Raw genomic sequence first — 21,998 nt, 5'->3', positions numbered from 1 at the left:
AGAAAAGAAATTATCCGTCCTTTTGGAACCCACAAAAGGTAAAAAAAAGTCAAAGGAGTAACAACTTCAGACCAGACATAAAATCCAGTCTCTGGTGGAGGATAGAGTGAAGTGGAGGATGGTTTTCAGTTTGGTTCTAGCGGGAACTCGACCAAAGTAAAGTAAGTATTAAAGTATGTCATCATAAAATCTATATTGCTGGGGAAGAACGGCTGATTCCTCCTATACGTGTATTTGGTATATTGCCCCACACCTCCTCCACCCAGCCTGTAAATTTCACTACGTGCATGTCTTTATAACATAGGGAAATATGTTTTTCTGATAATTGTAATGTAGATTGCTAGCTCCACCACATGAAATAATATATATCATTCAGTCGTCGCCTTGGCAATGATTTTTATTGCCTCGGCCTTGTTACTCTTTCCAGCCGCCTCCCTGTAGCCTGGTAGAGGCTAGTTGCAATTGGCCAATGGTTCCAGGCCGACAGTATTATGAGTATAGATGGACTCCCTTGAGAATCTGCTTGGAGATTATCTCGCTACATCTACATCTGACAACCTGTCTATCTTCTGAGGTACAACCACAGATAACGAGTAATCGGTCTAGTAGTTCTCAGAAAACTATTGTCCACCCATGCAACATCTGCTTTCAGTTAGACGGGGGTCTTCTTGAGAAGTGCGGTTTGGTGCACTGAGAGGAAATTTTGAATCACATGTTTACTGTCATGTTCACAGATATGGACAAGGACTGAATCATTGACCAAGAAGGTTATACACAGATTTAATATCAGCTGTGTATGTTGTCCTTTGTTGTTCTTGCAGACTTTGATGTAAGACCACAGCAAGTAATTTTTATGGATGACATCAGCGCGCGCATTAAATTTTCGCCTGATTTTGGAGAAAAAAAAAGGAAATTTTGTTGCCATGCCGAAAATGGGCAAAGATGTCTGTTGCCATGCCGGAAGGTAGATGGCAGATAACTATGAAGAAAGGAGACAAGAAAAGGCTCTGATTTAATGTTTTGTTTCTTACTTTGATGCAGTGATATGTGATGCTGGCTGTGTATATGTGATGTTCCTACTGAATCAAAGTCAAAATTTGAAATTGTAGGAACCTTGTTTTTTTCGGCCTGTCTTGTTTTTGTCGCCCGCTCGCATTAGATTTGGAGTCTGCGGAGGATGCCATCCATAAAATTTACTTGCTGTGGCCCAAGGATTACGCCCCTCCCCACAAGCCCTTTCCCCCAATCTTCGTTCTAAGATTGCTGATGTCCTTGCCCTTCAGTTCCCCCATCCATATCCCCGTGTTGTAGGTGAACCTGAGGTCACCAGGTCGTGTCTGGGACCTCTCCCCGGGCTGGGACCGCTCCCCACCGGCCGGACCTGTGTCTGATCTACGGTATGTAATCAGCCCGGTTTATCTGCGGTCCTGTGGTCTTCTGGCCGAGGGTTTAGTATAAATCACTTGAACACCCGGTGAAGACAAGTTGTCGGAAGTGGGAACACGCTGGTTCAGGAGTGTGGAGTTTTTCCGTGCTCACCTCGGCTAACCTGGAATCCAGGCTGCTTCAAGGGCAAACTATAGCCTCTACCAGGCTTCGGAAGCGACTGACTTGAACACCCGGTGCAGGCCAAGTTGTCGGAAGTGGGAACACGCTGGTTCAGGAGTGTAGAGTTTTTCCGTGCTCACTTCGGCTAACCTGGAATCCAGGCTGCTTCAAGGGCTTATATTAGCCTCTACCGGGCTTCGGAAGCGGCTGACTTGAAGACACGGTGAAGACAAGTTGTCGGAAGTGGGAACACGCTGATTCAGGAGTACGGAGATTTTCCGTGGTCACTTAGCCTAACCTCGAATCCAGGCTGCTTCATTTGCAAACCATAGCCTCTACCAGGCTTCGGACGCGGCTGGAAAGAGTAGAAATTGGCCAAATAAACAGATAACGTACCGTTTGATCGTAGCAATCTCCAACAGGCTTCGCGAGGCGGCAAATACTCCTTTAGCAGACCAACTCCACTGGCATGTGTCTTTTGACCGATTTCTACTCTTTTCAGCCGCTCCCAAAGCCTGGTAGAGGCTAGGCTCTAGGGCCAACATGCCCCAAAGGAAATTTGACTGAGATATGCGCTCCAAGGTCTGTTTAGCTCTGCAATCGAATATTATCTCCTAATATATACTATAGATATAACGTCACATAGGTAAATATATATTAGCAAATTTTGGCTATTAGATGTACCTATGCTAGCCTCAATTGTTTAGTGAGTAGAATTCTATGATTTTGTATTTCTGTTTCAAAGCTTTATCTTTGGAGATCAGCCATAGGAATGACGTGTTGTAGAAAACAAGTCAACACGTACCGGACAAATCGCGGGTTCGTTATTTGCACACTGACAGGACTTGTATGGGTGTTTGTCCTCGTTTGAATTTTCAATACAGTTCCGATGTCAAACCACGTCTGTCTAACCATCAGGGACGTCAATTAAGTATTGATTTTGATTAATTAGCATTTCACCTGTTAAAGTCATCCAATGCAGTTTTTAGGGCTTGAGAACCCGAATTTTCAAAGTCAACATTCTAGTCATACTGAGTTGAAACAACATTGTCCCAATGTATATTGACCCTCATGGAGCAAAAATATCAAAAATTCTGACGGAAAATGGTTACTGGAAGGGCCCTTGGCTGATTTTTAGGGTACCACCCAGAAAATAAAGGACTAATCTTGGAGCTTGTTTCTGCAGTTTTAAATGCCCAGAGTATGAAATACTGTTTCAACTGTGCTAATTTTGTGTCCCCCTTGGATCTGCTTGGAGATTACACTTTTACAACATGCCAAGAATGATGGGTAAACCGTAATCTCCAAGCAGATCCTAGGGTGGCAAAAGACGGTATCAAATTGGCCAAGGGTGGCGTATTGGACCCTCTCTGGCCAATGGATACTGTCTGGTCAATTTTATACTGTCCTTTTCCACCCTAGGATCTGCTTGGAGATTAGGTAAACTGTTCGGCGCCTTTACACCAGTAATTCACGACCGTACTGGCGACAACTATTTCAAAGGTCAGAGGTCACCAGAAATGGCACGTCTGTTAGGATTCAAAATTATTTTCAATTTATCTGGATTTACAAGTTGTCACTGAGATTAGCATGTTGCATTCCCTGAATACCGAGGGTAGGTACTTCAGGGTAACAACGTTACAACTCAAATTGAACATGTCCGTTATAGGGGCAATAGAGAGACCTATTGCATTTGCTGGCAAATTATGGTATATTCTAATTGTTTATTGCAAATTCTTGCCCGAGGGCTAATTGCAGGAACAGAAGAAACATTTGGTATAAGAACAGACAATTAGTACACATAGAACTACTGATAGCTACTAAGAAACTAGTAAAAACTACTGGGTTTGACTTCTTTTTGAAGACAGAGAGAGACAAAGGATTATACTTTTTCTGTATTTTGTGGGTTTCGGGTGTTAAGAGGAGAGTAGTTTTCTTTTCATTTGTATACGTGTGAAAGTTTGGGTAGAATTTGGAGGCTACGTCAAAGAGTTCATTTCGTTCATTGCTATAGAGGGCTGTTTTTGTTATAGGGGCAATAGAGAGACTTATTGCATTTGCTGGCAAATGATGGTATATTACAGTGTATTCCTATGCAGTATCTTCATGAAACGTTTATTTTTACGCGCAAAAACGAAAAGGCCTTGAAACAAAAAGGAAAGAAGCGGCCGTTTCTATCCTTGTATCTGCTTGGAGATTACTGGTAGTGGTCGGCCTGCTACAAAGAAAACATCTACCGCAGGGTTCAAGGGTCACCAAAAATTGCATTTCTACCAGGTACTCGAATTAGCTTCAATTAATCTTGATTTACAAATTGTCACCAAGGTTAATCCAATACATTCCGCACATGCCCATTGACACAATGCCTAACCCTGCATATATGTGTGTGTGTGTGTGTGTGTGTGTGACGACTACACAGTACGGTTACTGGGGGTGACATAATGTGCATTTGCAGGCAAATGATGAATTCGTGCTGTGTACGGCGTAGCAACAATAGACTTGTAATAACATTGTAAGAAGAGTATAACTATGACATAGGCCACATTTTTGTGACTTGTACTAATTAGTTTGAGTTGTAAGGATTGAGAAATCGTGACCAATGTTTTCCTATAAACTTGATTGTTAGAAGAACCAATACGCCCTTCAATCTATTAATGACTGAAAAGTTATTGGAACAACTTGAAAACATTATAAACGCACGCCCCTGCTACGTTTATTATATGTAAATACTTCAAAAACAATACGTGTACGCTATGATACGTGCAGATACATGTAACAGTGTCTTCAATCTGATTACAGCACGATAGTAACACGTAAACAGCACGACAACAACAGTTTTATCTCTGGGAAAACAAGGGAAGGCATGTCCGGTTTTCTTCTTCGACACAAAACATTATATAAACATGGTGGCCCGGCCAAAGTCCTCTTGGCTTCCGTGGGTCAACCACCCCAAAGGCCTTGTTCAGGCCTCGAAATCAACTTTTTTTCTCTATTGTCCCAGCATTGTCCCGAAAATTTTTTGTCCCGAAAATTTTTTGTCCCGAAAATAAATTTCAATTATCCTGAACTGAGGATGAATTGTCCCATTTTTTTTGCTTAATATATAACTTCCAGGCAAACTACTAGTATATTGTTGCAGAGTTTGGGGGAAAATTTTGCAGAAATTTGAGGGACTTTTCTGGAGCCTAAAGCCAGAAAGCGTGCCTGATCAACTATTTTTTTTTCTAAAGAAGGCCTCAGACATCCTTATTAATTTTCTGTTGTCCCAAAAGTGTCCTAAAGAGACTTTTTAGTTGTCCCGGCCTAAATTTCATTGGCCAGTGGCCATCGGGACACCGTTAATTTCGAGCCCTGCAAAGTTGTTCTGTGTCCCTCAGAACTGAGTAAGCAGAAAATCTCCCCAGAGTGTTTACCTGTGGGCCTTAGTACAAACAAAGGGCTGGAGGTAAACAAAGCCGCGTGGATGCCGGACATACGGTGTTACATGTTGGTAGGGTAACAACAAGGTGTGACCAATGAGGTCTCACGGTCTTGTAAGTCTGTCGTGTTGTCGTCGGGAGGGAGTCGTGGCACTGTCGTGTTTTGTTTTAGATCGTATCAGAGTCGTACAAGTGTTGGCAACTTGAGAACGCTTGGCCTGTTCGTTGTCTTATCAGCGAGTCCTTTGAACCTCTTCAGTTAGAAGTAGAAGGGGAGGACCATTTCACACCTGGGAAAGGATCTGTTTTGCGAAAAATTGATTGCCATCGCTTCAATTTCTACACTTCTGAGGCAGTTGGAAGAAAAACGCAAATTACTCTAGAAAATATATTTGTGTCCGGCTATATAGCAAGTCCATCATATGATTAGTTTTCATGTAATTTTTAGTTGCGATGTAGTGAATATATCTTTGCTGTACACGTGTTATGGACAGTTGCACTCCATAATGTACTCTTCTGGGATAGGCTGTTATGCTTGACATTAAATACTTGATTAATCTGCACAGACAGTCCTTAATTAGATTGATGACTTTGCCCTCCGACTATACCGGAAGCCTGGCGACCTCTCGCCCCTCTCCGTACAACTCTTTGCCGAAGAAAACATCGCCCCTTTACCCGGAGACGGACCGGAGTTCGTACATGTCCGTCAAACATCTGGTTACCCCGGTGCAAACACGGGTCAGCATGGCAAAACATGTTTTACAAAGGGGGCGTCCATTTGTAGTAGGGAGTGGGGGTAAAAATGCCAACTTCACGTCAATGCCATTTTCCACATATCGCCATGAAATAATCTAATGTATCAATCGTATCAGTGTATGTATTTTTTGGTGTTGCAGAGTCACTGGTCGCCTTGGATACAACTATGACTGCAGTTATCTTAATACAGCGCTAGAGGGCGTTTTAGTCAGCATGTCTGTATTATTGTATTGCATGATGTGTCAATTTGCCCGTTTACAAAACGTTTACTGCTATATGAATGACTAACGCTGGTTCTATTGGATTCTATAGATTTTTGCTGAAGAACGTTACACGATGTTGTGGTCGTTTACACGAATGGCGATCACACGTGTTGCTCTCCACCACTCGAAGTGTCAATGAACCGTCCCTAATATGCAAATTGATCCCATGTAATGTTCCTACAGGATTTGCGGTAGTTCCCGTCCCTGGGGATCCGCGGAGCAGCGCGAGACATACCGGTGCGCTGGGATTTGTGTTCTTCCGGTGAGTGGAGGGTAAAAGCGCCGGCTGGGAAAACTTCACAACACCGCCTGAAAACATGGTGGACTGCGCTGGAGAGAGCGAGCTCACCATCGTCTCGGACTCGAGCTCCGAGTTCTCCGAAGACGACTTCGAGTACGGTGGTGGTGGAGCCGACGGGGTCCTTAAAGTCTCGGCCATGGGGAGCAAGGAGTTGGAAGAGCGGGACCGAAGTCTGAGACGCCGCTCTTCAAGGTATGTAACAGTATCTCCGCGCACCGGCATGGTTTTAGTTACGTTACATGCTCGACCGTGCGAGGGGAGAAGGCGCATTGTTGTTCGGCGTGTTCCCTGACGTTACCACCGCCGCAAAGGCCTCGACAAACATCGGTGGCATTCGGGGAATCCTCGTTCGTACATGTCCGTGAGCCTGTGTGTGTGTTGTGTGGTTATGGCAGGACTTTGTCAGGTTGACTTTGGGTTGTCAGTTGCCAAACCGCTGACATGTTGACACGACGTTCTATTACAAGGTCCCAGTGCTAGTATTGTGTTGTCTCTGGCTTGAGCCGTACCATATGTCGGGAAAACTATGCCGTGCGTCGTGGTTCCAACTAAGCTTACAACAACTACAAGTGGGCTTTTCGGTCAGGTTAGAGGAGCTAAAGAAAGGACTTTAGATCCTGACATGTAAATATACCGGCGTGCCTGCATGACTGCCCCAAGCCGGGTTTTCTTATTGAACACATATCCCATGACAGAAAAGAAATGCTGGAGGGTCTTCTACAGAAAAACCAGGTCATTCTGGATAATAGAACCGCCTGAAGCACATCTCACAAACTAAACAATGACCCAAGAGTTAGAATAACGATTTCAAAACAACCGTGGAACAGCTTTTCGTGAACATGCATTTTTTGGAGTTTGACAATGTAAGGGGTGTCGTGTTGAACACGTTTTGTTTCGAGCAAGGGGATTAGCGGATGTGTGCGTCTTTTCCACGGTTTACCACGTTCTGAGCCAACCGTGGCATGTTTTTTAAAGCCGTCTAAAAGAGTGTAGCTTCAGTGACGTCAACCAATAAAAAACTGGGTCTTCCGTTCAATAAGTAGCCAGAATGGACAAAACTGTTTGCGCATATGACAGGGCCAGAGCGAGTGTAAATGCTGTTAAAACGCTATGGCTTAAGTGCACCCCCTTATTACTTTATTTACTTGACTGTCAAACATCGGCAGAGCGTTGAAAACGGTCTGCATTGTTCTTGAGGGGCCGCAAGGGACCTCAGCATGCAAACATTGGGGATGGCAGGGCCGCAGAATTGATAAACGACACTTGGCCCGAGGAACATTTCAAAAAGTAGGGCAAGCATGTTTTGCATTTTACACATGTCATGATGCGAAACAATGGAAAGTCGCGTGTAGTAACCTCACTGCAACAATAATTCCTTTCAGTTTGTCAAGTTTTATGAAATGTTACTAGTTTGTATATACGAGGTATATGCTGTCCTCACTGGTTGAATGTTGGTGGAAGTGGGGAAAATTCATTTTTAGTGGCGGGGAGGGTTGTTTTTGGTTACGTTCTCGTCTTCTGTCTGGATTTTGTGTGTCAGTACAGTGTAACCGATACAGTTTGTTTCACATAATCCGGCTTTATATTAGTAAAACCCTTTATAATAATTCTAGTACTAGAACATAACATGGCAAGAGAAAAACGTGTCTTTTTCTCCGACAGTACGAAGCGAAACAATGTATCAATCCCCAAGCGTCACAGTATGAAAGGATATCATCAATTCCAGGCAAAGAGAAGACAGAATGGAGTATTGAGCTACTTTTGTTATTCCGCGGAAATGTCAGAAGTCGTCCCGTGGCTTTGATTTTAACTTTGCCGCGGGGGTCACCAGAGGTCAATGGATTCAGAAGGAGGTCGCTTTACAGTCAACACAACCTGACGGGGTACCGCGGCACGACTGAATACCTCTGCGGCTTCAAGTCGTGTTTTTGCGGTCAGACCACACGTTGTTCTGCCGATGAGGCTGGCTATTTATTCAAGAGTTCAGTGTAACGCGCGCGCAAACTGTGGAGTTGTAGCCTCTACCAGGCTTCGGCAAGCGGCTGGAAAGACTCAAACAGTAGAACTTGGCCAGATAGACAGATAACATGCCAGGGGAGTTGTTCCACTCCAGAACTGTACTCTTTAGGATCCAACTCGCCATGTTGTTTGTCGTCTATTTGGCCAGTTTCTACTTTTTCCAGCCGCTTCTGAAGCCTGGTAGAAGCTACATTTTTGTAGTAGAATCTATGTTCAGTAGAGCGAAAGGTAGTCTATTTTATAATGTTTTGTTGGTTGTTATGGTGGCTTCTTTTGAAATTATTCGTGTCTATTTCTTAAAGGGGCTAGCCGCCAAATTTCTAGTGAAGGTAAATGCAGTTTTAAAAGGTACATGAAGAAAACATGCAATTTTAGCCCCTGTCTCATTCATGAATGGAGCGTCCTCAGCACTTGAAAAGAAGTTCTTGATTCGTCCTCCACATGAGAACACTTCTGATGAGTGGTCCCTGGAGTATTCCGGTGGATGTTCGCATGGTATCGGCAATGTTTGACCCTGCAAAACCCTCCCCACGTGTTTCGCATTATCCCGGATTCTAGCCGAGACGGCCGGGTTGTACGGGGCAACACCGGGCGGGATCGGGGGAGGGGAGGGGGGCGAGTTCGTCTTACCGTCCGTCTGACAGAAAACATGCACTTGGCACCACTGAGAACCATGTTTTACGTTCAAGTTGCCACGTACTACATCTCTAAAGCAAAATCTGAGGAAACTTCTGCAAATTTAACCTACAGAAATAAACTTTTCGGTTGGTATGAAAGTCTGACAGAAAACATGCACTTGGCACCGCTCAGAATCATGTCTTACGTTGAAGTTGCTACGTACTACACCTCTCAAGCAAAATCTGAGGAAACTTGAGCAAATTTAACCTACAGAAATAAAATTTTCAGTTGGTATAAAACTCTGACAGAAAACATGCACTTGGCTCCGCTCAGAACCATGTTTTACGTTCAAGTTGCCACGTACTACAACTTTGAAGCAAAATCTGAGGAAAGTTCAGCACATTTGCCTTACAGAAATAAAATTTTCGGTTGGTATCACTATAAAGGTCTGTGCCATGTAACGCTTTTACGCTTTTTACCAAGAACAACGAGCGGTGCGTTCTCTTGATATTTGACAATTCCCACCACCCCAAGTTGGTATGATTGATAGCGTAATATTACGTTTTTCAACTTTTTGGGTGTGCTACAATTTCTTACCGTGCCTCAAAACACGCCGTAGGCCTAGAAACATGGTAAACTAATGGGCGAAGGCAAGGAAAAAGAACACATGGAACAAGTTATTCTAGTGTTTCTCCTGGGCGTAGATTGGAGGCGTGGCCAGGGCCATACAACACACACGCACATTGGAGAAACTGGAGCTACCTCCAACCTCACATGTGGTTTCAGTTTGGTCTTTTAAAGGGAAAACGGCTGAGGAATTTGCCCCTTTTAGCTTCTAACTCCCCGGTCGATTATTTTCTCACTTCGGGTCACACAGTACAGACACAACAGAATTAAAGACCAATCTTTCAGAAGAACGCGAGTTTTAAATGCTTCTTTTTTCTTTCTGACAAAGCCAGCGGTGGGGTTCCAATATCAGCTAGTGCAGCAATGACTGGGGGTCTACCATTTGTGTCTGAGGGGGGTTCTGACAAATTGGGGGGGGGGGCAGCATACAATTTATAAGGTTGAGGAAAAAATGAAATGTGTATTGAAAAAAACCTAGTGTGAGAAATTGAAAAACATTATTATTTTGTAGTGTAAGATATCCCTAAGTACCGTTTGTTTCTTTCGGACCCACTCGCAAACGAAAACGAAACATCCCCTAAGAACATAAGCGTGTCCACAATGCAGACATGTTCGCCAGACATGTACGCACGGTAAGACATCTGGCAAGTGTAAAGGTGGAGAGAACTAGAACATTAGTCTGCACTGTTCAAGACGTTAGCGTGAATTTGCCATGTCTTCACAGTTTCTTACGAGTTGACGCCCAAGGTCTAATACTATTTTTGCTCTAACAAATGCCATTTAAATTTGCGCTGCCTTTCTTCTGGTAGAATAAATGAAGCTTGATGTTTAATTTGAAAGACTTCATATTTCGAATTCCAATATTAAACTATGTAGTACATGCATTTACAACCAAGGAGTTAAAACTCAACTTGTATTCAACCCCCTTGGTACAATCAACAGTGTGTTCTGAGGCCATATATTTAGGAGTAGGAAAGAATGTAGAGGTGGATAAAACAAAATTAAGACATCAAGAAAAGATCGAAGAAAGAAAACATTTTCCCTTCACAATGAACTGACCAGGGTACCAACTTTTAAATACCGGAATCTCAGCATGAAATTGGACGGAAGAGAATTATAAAAGCCACAAATAAAAGCGCGAGACGAAACTATGCAAATCTTGAAGCATGTAATTACTCCTAGCCTCCCCCCGACGTCATCCAGCGACCCGAAACGTGACATCCCGCGGGAGACGGAGCGCTTGGAGCCCGCCCAATATTTGCACATACCTCGGAGGATCTCCTCCACATAACCTCATTCTGTGTAGAGACAAAACACTTGAAATCTATCCTCTTACACGCAAATGTAAAGAATCAATAATACCGTGGTACAAGAAGGGGGGGGGTACCTCCTGCAGATCACTTAACCTTAATCCTTCCAATACTTCTGAAGTTCAACTTGGACAGAAACTCTATCTAGTGTCGAAGTCTCCAAGCAGATGTACGAAGCTTTGAGAAGTGAAGAAAGGAAAACAGTAACTGAGGCACTTCATACATCTACTTGGCGAACATCGTTGAGTGAGATATACATTGCCATTAGCTAGCCTCTGCAAGGCTTCGGAGGCGGACGGAAAGAGTAGAAATTGGCCAAATAAACAGATAACATACAGCGACTAACAGACGAATTCCCCTGGCATGTTATCTGTCCATTTGACCAATTTCTACTCTTTTCAGCCACTTTTGAAGCCTGGAAGAGGCTAGTATTCGCTCTCTGGCGCTGTGCCCTAGTATATATATTCGACCTCCCAAGTTAGCTGTTTAGTCCTTGATTGTACCGACAACATGTGTAATTCCGGTATTCAGAGGCTTTGCCCCCCAAACATATTTCCCGTATGACTGTAACGTAACCCACACCATGTTTTTGCGAGGAGTACAACTTTTTCATAAACGTCTTCAAATGTTTATGACTTCTGTTTCCTTCTCTCCAAGCAGAAGTGAGGTAGGAAAATCGTACTCTCCAAGCAGAGGTTTGGGTTTGGGGTTATTTTTGACGTGTTTTTAGGCCTTTTTTATCGGGGTTTCTCTTTTCCACTGGATTTTTCTTTCACCAAACACAAGAGAAACCCCGATAACAAAAAGCCTAAAAACACGCTAAAAATAACCCCAAACCCAAACGTCTGCTTGGACAGTAGAAAAATCGTAATTTTTGTAAATGGCCATTCAAGGTGATGGATATTTGGTTGCTAGAAAAGCCGGTCGATCAGAAAATGATTTTCTACCCCTATTATCTGCTTGTACTTGTAGATGTGTTTTCTGTGTGTGTGTGCTATACCTTTTTATGTGTAAGATGCTCTCAGAACTTTTCTCAAAAAGGTTATGTTTTTACACGGTAGTGTTTGTTACGTAGCGACGGAACAACACAGCTGTCCGATGTTGTCTTGTTCCCTGCCCCGGTCGTCTGTGTTGGGGGATAGAACATCGCACAGAAGTTTGAATATTTGCCGTAAAATATGACCAACGCACACATAGTGGTGGGGTGACAATTGACAAGCCACATTCCGAGAGAAAGGGCTAGACAGTGTTCCAGATGTAGGTGGGAGAGAGGGGGGAGAAGGGGGGAGGGGGGAGTTGGTACCGGTAGCTACGGAAAGTAGGAGGAAAGAGCGATATCCACAGTAAATTTTGCCCCACATTTCAAGCTAGTTTACAGTATTCTATAAGGGGGAGGGGCGGCTTGGTACCGGTAGCTACGGAAAGTAGGAGGAAAGAGCGATATCCACAGTAAATTTTGCCCCCACATATTTCAAACGAGTTTGCTGTAGTCTATTTTTGGTGTCACAACGTTTCAATGAAACAATTGAAACTGACATCTCATCTCATACCGGCCCAGTTTTTGTTTGAACGTCTTTTTATTGCTTATCATACATAGTTCGCACGCTAGGTACTTGTTTAAACAAGTGTTAGTGACCGCAAACAATGTTTACATAAAAGACTTTTTTTTGTCTCTCCGACACTATACGTCTGTGCCGATAGGACGTTACGAACGACTTTGTGAAAAAAAAGCACCGTGGACTTATCGAAGGCATTATTTTTTTTTAAACGTTTATGTAACATGCGCACATTTCCTTAAGAAAAGTAGCCTCTTCTAGATAGTTCCCGGGAAGCGGCTGGAAAGAATAGAAATTGGCCAAATAGTGAAATACACAGAGCAGCAAACTGTACTCTCTAGCGGACCAATCCCCCTGGCATGTTATCTGTGTATTCGGCCAATTTCGAATATTTCTACTCTTTCCAGCCGCTTCCCAGAGCCTGGTAGAGGCTATCAGAAAATAGCCTCTACCAGACTTCGGGAGGCGGCTGGAAAGAGTACCCGGGTGCGGCAAAATGTTCTCTCCCAGCAGACAAACTCTCCTGGCATGTTATCTCTCTACTTGGCCGATTTCTACTCTTTCCAGCCTCTCCCGAAGCCTGGTAGAGGCTATGAGAAAACCACCCTTATACGTTGACATGTTACATGTCGCTAGCACGGATAAGACATTTTGAAGAACGATTTTGAAAAAAAACATCGTAGACTTATCGAAAGCTTTTAGTTTTAAAAACGTTGATGTAACATGCGCACATTTGCCTGAGAAAACCACCCCTATACAAACACACGTAGCCGGCCTAACGTTGACACGTTACATGTCTCCGTTGCCTGACTGCGAGTTCCGGCCATTAGACCCCCCATACCAACCTGTGGCCCGGCGGGTCAACAACAATATGGTGACATTTCAGCGGAGACGGTATGTTTACGGTGCGGTGGAGGCGACCTGACGCATTCTTGGCATTTTTACAACGATTGAACAGGTGGTTCTATCACGACGTGAGGGTACAGGAAGGACCGAGGGAGGTAGCCTTTTACCGGGCTTCGGAAGCGGCTGGAGAGAGTAGAAAATTGACAGGTAACGTGCTAAGGGAGTAGCGGACCAACTGAACTCCCCTGGCATGTTATCTGTCTATTTGGGCCAATTTCTACTCTTTTCAGCCGCTTGGGAAGCCTGGTAGAGGCTACGAGGGAGCCACATTATCAAAGCATGCGACATGATGCAATGATGGAAGGAACGTGTGAAGGAAAAAAGCATCTGAGGATAGAAAGAGGGGGTCTGAGCGCGGGCTACGGTGCCTAAATGCCCCTGGAGTTATTCCCATGTTTGGCAAAATTTTACTGTTTTTGAACCCACGTTGTTCGTAAGTCTGGCGGAGGCTAAACTAAAATATACTGTCAGTCTGAACAATGCACACATTCAAACTGTTTCTTCACTACGTCAACGTGAACATGCATGTTCATGTTTTCCATCAAGCCTGGGTCTGTGACGTTGTGGCACGGGCACTTGGGACATGTTTCACATCAAGCCAACACGCAGTTTTCCTAGTTTGTTTTTCACGGTGCCTTGTCACCCCATAATCCATTTGGGACGGCGGGCGGCACGAAGAAAAATGATTTGATGATAAACAACTGTGTCAGATTTCCAGGGGAGGAAGCCAAAAGATATATCACAACGCCGTCTTTCCTGTTTCCACCCTCCCAATGTCACGAACCAAATGGCAGAATTCTGCTCTTGAAGCGAACTTGAACTAAACTAGTGTGTTATGAGTTCGCTCATTGTACCTTACAGGCGGAAGGTACAATGTAAAAGCTGTCATCAAAAGGATGACGTATAACGGGCGATATCCCGTGTTTAATGGATTTGAGGTTTACCTTGGCGAGATGGCACGCCATGCCGGGGTCACAACTTTGGGCCACAGCAAGTAAATTTAATGGATGACATCCTCCGCAGCCTCCAAATCTAATGCGAGCGGGCGAAAAAAAACCAAGGCGGGCCGAAAAAAACAAGGTTCCTACATTTTAAGATTTTGACTCAACCATTATAGAAATGGTTTTGATTCAGTAGGAACATCACACATACACAACCAGCATTATATGTCACTGCATCAAAGTCAGAAACGAAACATTAAATCAGAGCTTTTTCTTGTCTCCTCTCTTCATAGTTATCTGCCATTCACCTTCCGGCATGGCAACAGACATCTTTGCCCGTTTTCGGCATGTTTTGATCACTATCAGAAGGCAACAAAATTTCTTGTTTTTTCCCCCCAAAATCAGGCGAAAATTAATGCGCACGCTGATGTCATCCATAAAAATTGCTTGCTGTGGCCTTACAGAAGTTGGCACCGTTACAACAACTTTTGGCTCGCACCGGGCATTTCTGAGGACTTCCCTGGAAGTACCCCGGGGTGGCCTAAGGGCAAATACCGGTATCTTCCCCTGGTTAGATAGCGAGCCGGCGTCTCTGAACCTAGACGGGAAAATTTGGCTCCAGTCGCCAAAGGATCGTCATATTGCTTGAAGATTTCCGTAGATTTAGTTTGTGCTGATCCTACCAATACCCTCACAGTACTTTCTTCTTATATAAACCATGTACATGTTAACATGTAAGTACAAAAGTAAATCAAGGTATTTGAGCATCTATATAACGCCAAGTAGTTGTACATGTGTATTTTATGTATGTAACTTTACCTTCGCAGGAGGCAAACACTTTTTTTTTCTATTTCTTCTTTCTCTTCTCCTAATAAGGTCAATGACGTCTGTCATGATCACCATTGGGAACTAGTGTTAGGTTACATCATGTTGCAATTTTATAGCAGGAGGGATTGAGACTCCTGTCACCACATATACGAATGTGTTTGAGAAAGAATTAACAGAGCAGACAATGCATTTGCTTTACAAATGTTACGTTTCTAGTTTTCATATATTTGTAATATTGGTGAAATTAACTTATGATATGTTTTTTTTTCTCTTTTTTTAGGCGCCGGAATTCGGACAGGGTCCGTCACAAGCGGCAGGTGATGCAAGACATGGCCCGACCGCTGAAACAGTGGCTCATCAAACACAGAGACAACCCTTATCCAACCAAAACAGAGAAGATCCTGCTGGCTCTGACGTCACAGATGACGTTGGTACAGGTGGGTCAATGACCTGAACCAGACACCTGTCACTAGGGGATGTGTTATATTACATCATGAAATAGTGTTAGGTTACATCATGAACTAGTGTTAGGTTACACTATGAACTAGTGTTAGGTTACATCATGAACTAGTGTTAGGTTACATCATGAAATAGTGTTAGGTTACATCATGAACTAGTGTTAGGTTACACTATGAACTAGTGTTAGGTTACATCATGAACTAGTGTTAGGTTACACCATTGAACTAGTGTTAGGTTACATCATGAACTAGTGTTAGGTTACACCATGAACTAGTGTTAGGTTACATCATGAACTAGTGTTAGGTTACACCATGAACTAGTGTTAGGTTACATCATGAACTAGTGTTAGGTTACATCATGAACTAGTGTTAGGTTACATCGTGAACTAGTGTTAGGTTACATCATGAACTAGTGTTAGGTTACATCATGTGCCAAACCTTTTGATTATTTTTGACTGACAGGCATTGAATGCACTATCGTAACACACGTACAGACATGACACGCACTTAACCGTTAGCCTATGTACTTACCGACTTGTAAGTGATCGTATCAAAAATAAACACTTCATTTTGACTCTTTGGACTACACAATTGTTTATGTAGGCGTGCCTTTTTTTAAGTACAATAGTCTCCATTTTATCGAACTCAAATATTTTCTCTCAAATATTTTCTCTCAATTACTAAAGAGAAGTGTATGTTGATGTCATTGAACCTAATATAGCGTGTTTGGTAACTTATACAAACGTCGTCTGCGTTCTTTTCTGACCGTTTAAGTCTCCAGCCTAGTCTCCAACCAGTCTCCATTTTATAGAACGCAAATATTTTCCCTCAGTTACTGAAGAGAAGTACATACTGATGTCATTGAACCAAATATAGCGTGTTTAGTAACCTACAAACGTCGTCTGCGTTCTTTCCCGCCATTTTTTAGGTCTCCAACTGGTTTGCCAACGCCAGGCGGCGGCTGAAGAACACGGTGCGAGACCCTGACCTGAGCTGGGGCATGCGCATTAAGCTGTACAACAAGCACGTGCAGGGAAACGCGGAACTGTTGTCCATCAGCTCTAACGACGACAGCGACGAGGACGACTTCGGGGATTCTGATTACGGCGATCATGGTAACCGGATTGTTGCCTTTTCTTGTGAGGTGTTAGATTGGTAGCCTGTACCATGCGTCTAGCCTCAACCAGGCTTCGGGAGACGCGGCTGGAAAGAGTATAAATCGGTAAAAAAAACGGGTGCGGCAAAATGTTCTCCCTAGCAGACCAACTCCCTCGGCGTTTTTGTATTTGACCGATTTCTACTAATTCCAGCCGTCTTCCGAAGCCTGGTAGAGGCTACCATGCTTAGAAGCGCCTGGAAAAGCAGAATCACTACGAGCCTCGTTTTCGTGCAAGATCTCGTTCGCGTTGCGCTGTGCTCTCGCGGGACCACTTTTCAAAATGGCCGCGAAGATTGGAATTATTACCGCCAAATAGACAAATTACATGCCATGGGAGTACAATTTGCCCCTCCCTTTTTACTCTCTCCAGCCGCTTCTGAATAGCCTCTAACAGGCTTCGGGAAGCGGCTGGAAAGCGAAGCAATTTCTACTCTTTCCAGCCGCTTCCCGAAGCCTTGTAGAATGTAAGGCTAGATTCTAAAGCTTGGTAGGGTTATTCTATGCATAGAAGAATTGCGAACATGTCGTTTGTTAGACTATTGCGATCTGAAAGTTAACTTCTTCTTCTTTCTTCTTTTATTTTCAAGATGGCGGCAGCAAGGGAAATCTCCTAATCCCACGTTTCAAAGGAGACAGAGACGAGAACAGCAACAACTCGTCCCTGCCCCCCTCCCCCACTGAGGACTTGGACCACAGGTACGCCATCCCCAGGTACCCGGACAGTGGCGAGGAGCCGAGTTCCCCCACCAAGTACAAGCACAGTATCCTCCAGAGGTACCTCAACGACTCCTTCCACAGCACCGCGCGCAGGAACGACAAATCCGGGTCCCTCAGCTCCCAAGATTACGAAGACCTGTCGGAATCGGCTCGGAGCATCCGATCGAGCTTCGGGAGTGACGGAAGTGTCCGATTAAGCCCGACGAGTGAAGGCGAGCCGCGATCATCCCCGGTGTTTGAAGACGAGGAGTTGCACTGGAAGGAAATTGACGCGGCCATGGCGCTTACAAGTCTCGCGAGAAGTCGCGGCTGTCCGTGAGGATGACGTCACGTGTGACTGACGACTTGCTGACATGTCTGACATCATCAAATCACCGACTGATGGTCGAATTATGTAAATACAACGAACTGGTCTAGAAGACGACTACGCAGCTCGCGGACCAATGACGATTCTTGCTTGAAGAGCCACTGCGACTCTTGTCAGAGACTGTCGAATGCTGATGTCATTTTGAAGAAGCAAGACTTCATTCCAAGGGGATATGTGGGGAACAAATGATCTTTCTGGGCTTTCTTTTTTCCACTGGACGACCTACCTATCCGGGATCTGTGGAAACGTGGGACCAAATTTGAGCAGGAGCAGAGCAAATAACGTGCCTTCATCATCATTAGAACCACTAGGATTGTATTCTGATGAAAGAATGTCTATGATTGGACACAAGTTTGAACCGAGAGTGAGAGAGCAGCGGTGATTGGTGGGTGACTTAACGAGGAACAAGTTTGCTGTTTGAAAAAACGATGAACTGCGATGCGATTGGTTGTTTGGCGAGCGTTCCGTGACGTGGCTGTTTGTCATTGGTTACTGAGAGGACAAGGTGCAAGGAATGATGGAAAATCGGCCGCGCTGGCTCGCGACCAAGACGTAAAAACACCAACACAGAAGAATGTTTTTTCTCAGCCAAGTCTTCCAGATCAAACCATTTTCAAACTCTAATATCTTTCCAGGGGGATTTTTATAAAGTACTAACAACATTTTCTCGCCTACTTGACAACTACTGGCTGCCTATGTACAATGCTCGTCGCTTGACTACAATATGATATTCTCTTTTCGCAACCTTTGTTGAAGTTCATCTTTTTTCCTTGTATATCCTCGACGACTACTGCCGATTGAGCAGTTCATACATATAGGTATATATCAGTACTTGGTCAAAACCACTAGAAAGATGGAGGGGTGGATGGATCAGTAATAAAAAGAAGTACGGCTAAATTTTACATCTACCTGTCACGAGGGATGGTTGGTATCTCCCAGAACGATTCTCGCTTTGTTTCTTGTTTTCGTTACTTCGTTTGAATTTCTCTTTTTAAGTCGTGTAATTTTCGCCGAGATTATTTATGTTTCATTGATATTTTACAAGATGTTCTCTGACGTGTTTTTTGTGTCTCATGTAAACAGCGAAATAAATATTGGGGTTTGAGTTCAGTTTATATGATGCTGAGCACTGTGTCTTTTTTTTCGTTTTTTTTTTCTTTTCTTTTTTTTCCTCTTCTTAATTCATTTTGATCAAATATAAATGACGTACGAAGACTACAAAAGCTTGTAAAGGTAGATAAAGAAGTTCCATAGCATTTTTCAGGCCGTAGGGGCAGTGGGTTGTTGCCTTAACACGGTATGAGAAGACGGAGCCTATCCCTCTCCTTCAACTACCTTTTACCTCCCCAACCGAAGTGAGGCACCCAATTTACACCTGGGTAGAGTGAAGAAAGTCATGTAAAAAGTGTCTTTCCTAGAGGCATAACGTCTTGCCAGAAACAAGAGATTGATGAAATTTAAGAGCTAAAAAGATGTTGTTTGTAAACAGTTTGTAAACCACAAATGTGACCAATGGCGAGGTTGCTATAGTTAATCTCATTAAAACGTGTACACACTTCCGGGCACCTTTGACCCGGTTCTTACGTCACGAGGGCCGGTTGTGTTGTCCACTTGTAAACACTAGGAACACCGAATTTCATGGAAATTTTGGTGAGTCAGTTTTCCGTCTTATTCTACCTTCGAGGCCTACTGATGTAGACTGTATGTTGTCTTCGCCATTGCCTGTAAGATTAATCTCCAAGCAGATGTTTGGGTTATTTTTAGCATGTTTTTAGATTTTATTATCGGGGTTTCTTTTTTGCACTGGAATTTTTTTAGGGGGGGGGGACTGAAACAAAATTCTAGTGCAAACAAGAAACCCCGACAAAAAATGTCTAAAAACATGCTAAAAATAATCCCAAACCTCTGCTTGGAGAGTATGTAAGATGTCATTTTATATAATAATTTTAATGAGAAGGATACCATACAAAGTAAGGCAGTCAAAGATGGCGATCTTACTAAGTCAAAAACACAGACACATAACTTACACACTAGAATTAGAAACAAAACTACCTACGCACTTCACTCCTAGCTTTTGTGGTTTGGACATGAACACTTGCTTCAACAAGGGTGTATTTTTCAAAGGGCCATTAAACATCAATTGTAAGGGCCATAAAACAAAATTAGAAGGAAGTTAATATGAAGAAACATGTGCCTTTCATTACTTTTACGTCTTGTGAGGAAGTATCGTTTCCATATGAATTAAAAGCCTTTCAAACGACTTTTAAAAAATCCAACAATTTACACCAGACGTCTCGGGCAATTCGTCACCAGCTGAGCAGTCTGGACTGTGTCCCGGTAACATGCATACCACACGTGTACCATGTTTGTCGCTGCTAACACTGTTAGCTGTAACATGCCGTCTGAGGGGTATCCACGTTGCGGGGCTCGGGCTGGGTGTGTGCCCCATATGTGTGCAGCACTAGGGAGAGAAATGAATGACCTTCTCGGTATGTTAGGCCACACCAAATAAATTTTATGGATGACATCCGCGCGCGCATTGATTTTGGCCTGTTCCTAGAAAAAAAAAAAGAAATTCCGCTTCCTGTAACTATGACCAAAGAGTCACGACGGTGCCCCAAATCGTTAGATTGACGTGAAACCCGTAACGCGAAATATGAGCACAAGAAACAGGACAGGACAACAACTGCTGTTCCACCTGATTTATTGCTATTTTGATGATGAATAAAAGACTTCTTGCTTGTTACACTGTGTCACCTCATTCAATTTGTGTCCTAACATTTGTCGTCTCTTAGTATTTTACTGATCTAGGCCTCTTGTTTTTTAGGGCCCTTCTTGTTTTTTTTTCGCCCTCTCGTATTAGATTTAGGGTCTCCAAAGGACGTCATCCATAAAATTTACTTGGTGTGGCCTTAGCCCCCTTGGCAGAGGACGCAACGTTGGAAATAGAACCCCCAGGCTGGAGTGATCATGAAAATGTGGTTTCACTCAAAACCACACGCTGGGAAGATATACCACCGAGGTACTGTCAAAGCGACATATTGAAGAAATGTGCACTTGAGTTGGCCTGGGTCAAACTTCGACATTTTCTAGTGTAACACTAGCCTCCTTGCTGTGTACAGCGTTTTGGTGATTTTTGTGCCATTTGGCATGTACGTGTTATATAAATCATGGAGTTTGAGACAAGATGTGGTGAAATGAAATGTTCTTTGCCCTTTCAAATTTGTTTATACAAATTAACAGGTTTATAAACACATTTCACTCTCAAATGATACACGTCAACGTGGGCTAGTCTGGTAGATCTTTTTTTTTTTTGCGGAGAGGACGAAAGAGACTCGACAGCAAAATAGGTTTGGATATTATATATCATGTTTTATAGGCCCGGCCGAAGGGTCTAGACCTTTTAGCCGAGTGGTTTGAGCGTCGGATTTTGAAGCTGGTGCTTGGGAGTTCGTGGGTTCGAACCCCGGCCCGGGACCAGGGGTTTCTATCTGTTTCTACTCGCTCCTACTGTTTCTTACACATGCTAGTGTCCACGTCATCCGTGACTAGTAAATCGGTTGATCATACGCAGGTATCAAGGAGAAGTCTAAACATCTCGCGGGAATTGGCGAGACTCTCTCATTTTGCTCCTTGTTCGGTCGTGTTATAACTATGGCTTCTTGGAATTCATATCAGATATATCTCGTTTAGACGTTATGCAAGAGGCCTGATTTTAAAACCTTAGCGAGTGGGGAATGTAGTATAGAGTAGATTCTAAGAGCCACTACATCGTAATAGCCTCTACCAGGCTTCGGGAGGTGGCTGAAAAGAGTAGAAATCGGTCAAATAGAGAGATAACATGCCGAGGGAGTTGGTTTACTAGAGAGTACATTTTGCCGCAAACTGTTCTCTCCAGCAGACCAGCTCCCCCGGCATGCTATCTCTCTATTTGGCCGATTTGTACTCTTTCTAGCCGCCTTCAGTAGCCTGGTAGAGGCTATTATCGTAATGTTATCGCGTAGTTACTTCAAAGATCTTCAAAAACTAGTAGCGCTTTCAGAGTCAAGCAAGGAGGTTAAAAAGGGGCATTGCTCTCGTTGTGTCCACCACATGTAGAGCTAAGCAAATGACCTTCCTTGAACTGAGTAGGAGGGATGTAGACACCCCAGCTGAAGGAAGAACTTGTCCTGACGCCCTTTGGGTAGCCTGGTGCCCAGTCGATC

At 43.7% G+C, this 21,998-nt stretch overlaps 1 protein-coding gene across 2 annotated transcripts in view; it reads left to right on the top strand.

Moving 5' to 3' along the window:
- LOC109480782 (homeobox protein Mohawk-like) overlaps positions 1-18,908 on the top strand; it is a 33,578-nt gene extending 14,670 nt beyond the window's left edge. For both annotated transcript variants that reach the window (XM_019783088.1, XM_019783097.1), the window contains exons 2-5: positions 6,170-6,479; positions 15,373-15,529; positions 16,479-16,665; positions 17,297-18,908. In XM_019783088.1, the coding sequence (XP_019638647.1) occupies positions 6,304-6,479; positions 15,373-15,529; positions 16,479-16,665; positions 17,297-17,745 (969 nt within the window). In that variant the 5' untranslated portion in view covers positions 6,170-6,303 and the 3' untranslated portion in view covers positions 17,746-18,908. The remainder of the gene's footprint in view (positions 1-6,169; positions 6,480-15,372; positions 15,530-16,478; positions 16,666-17,296) is intronic.
- The last annotated feature ends 3,090 nt before the right edge of the window (positions 18,909-21,998 follow it).

This window comes from Branchiostoma belcheri, unplaced genomic scaffold, assembly GCF_001625305.1.
Source record: "Branchiostoma belcheri isolate BF01 breed outbred unplaced genomic scaffold, Haploidv18h27 scaffold108, whole genome shotgun sequence".
In the NCBI taxonomy this organism is placed as follows: Eukaryota; Metazoa; Chordata; class Leptocardii; order Amphioxiformes; family Branchiostomatidae; genus Branchiostoma; species Branchiostoma belcheri.
This window is presented reverse-complemented; position numbering and strand designations above follow the sequence as displayed.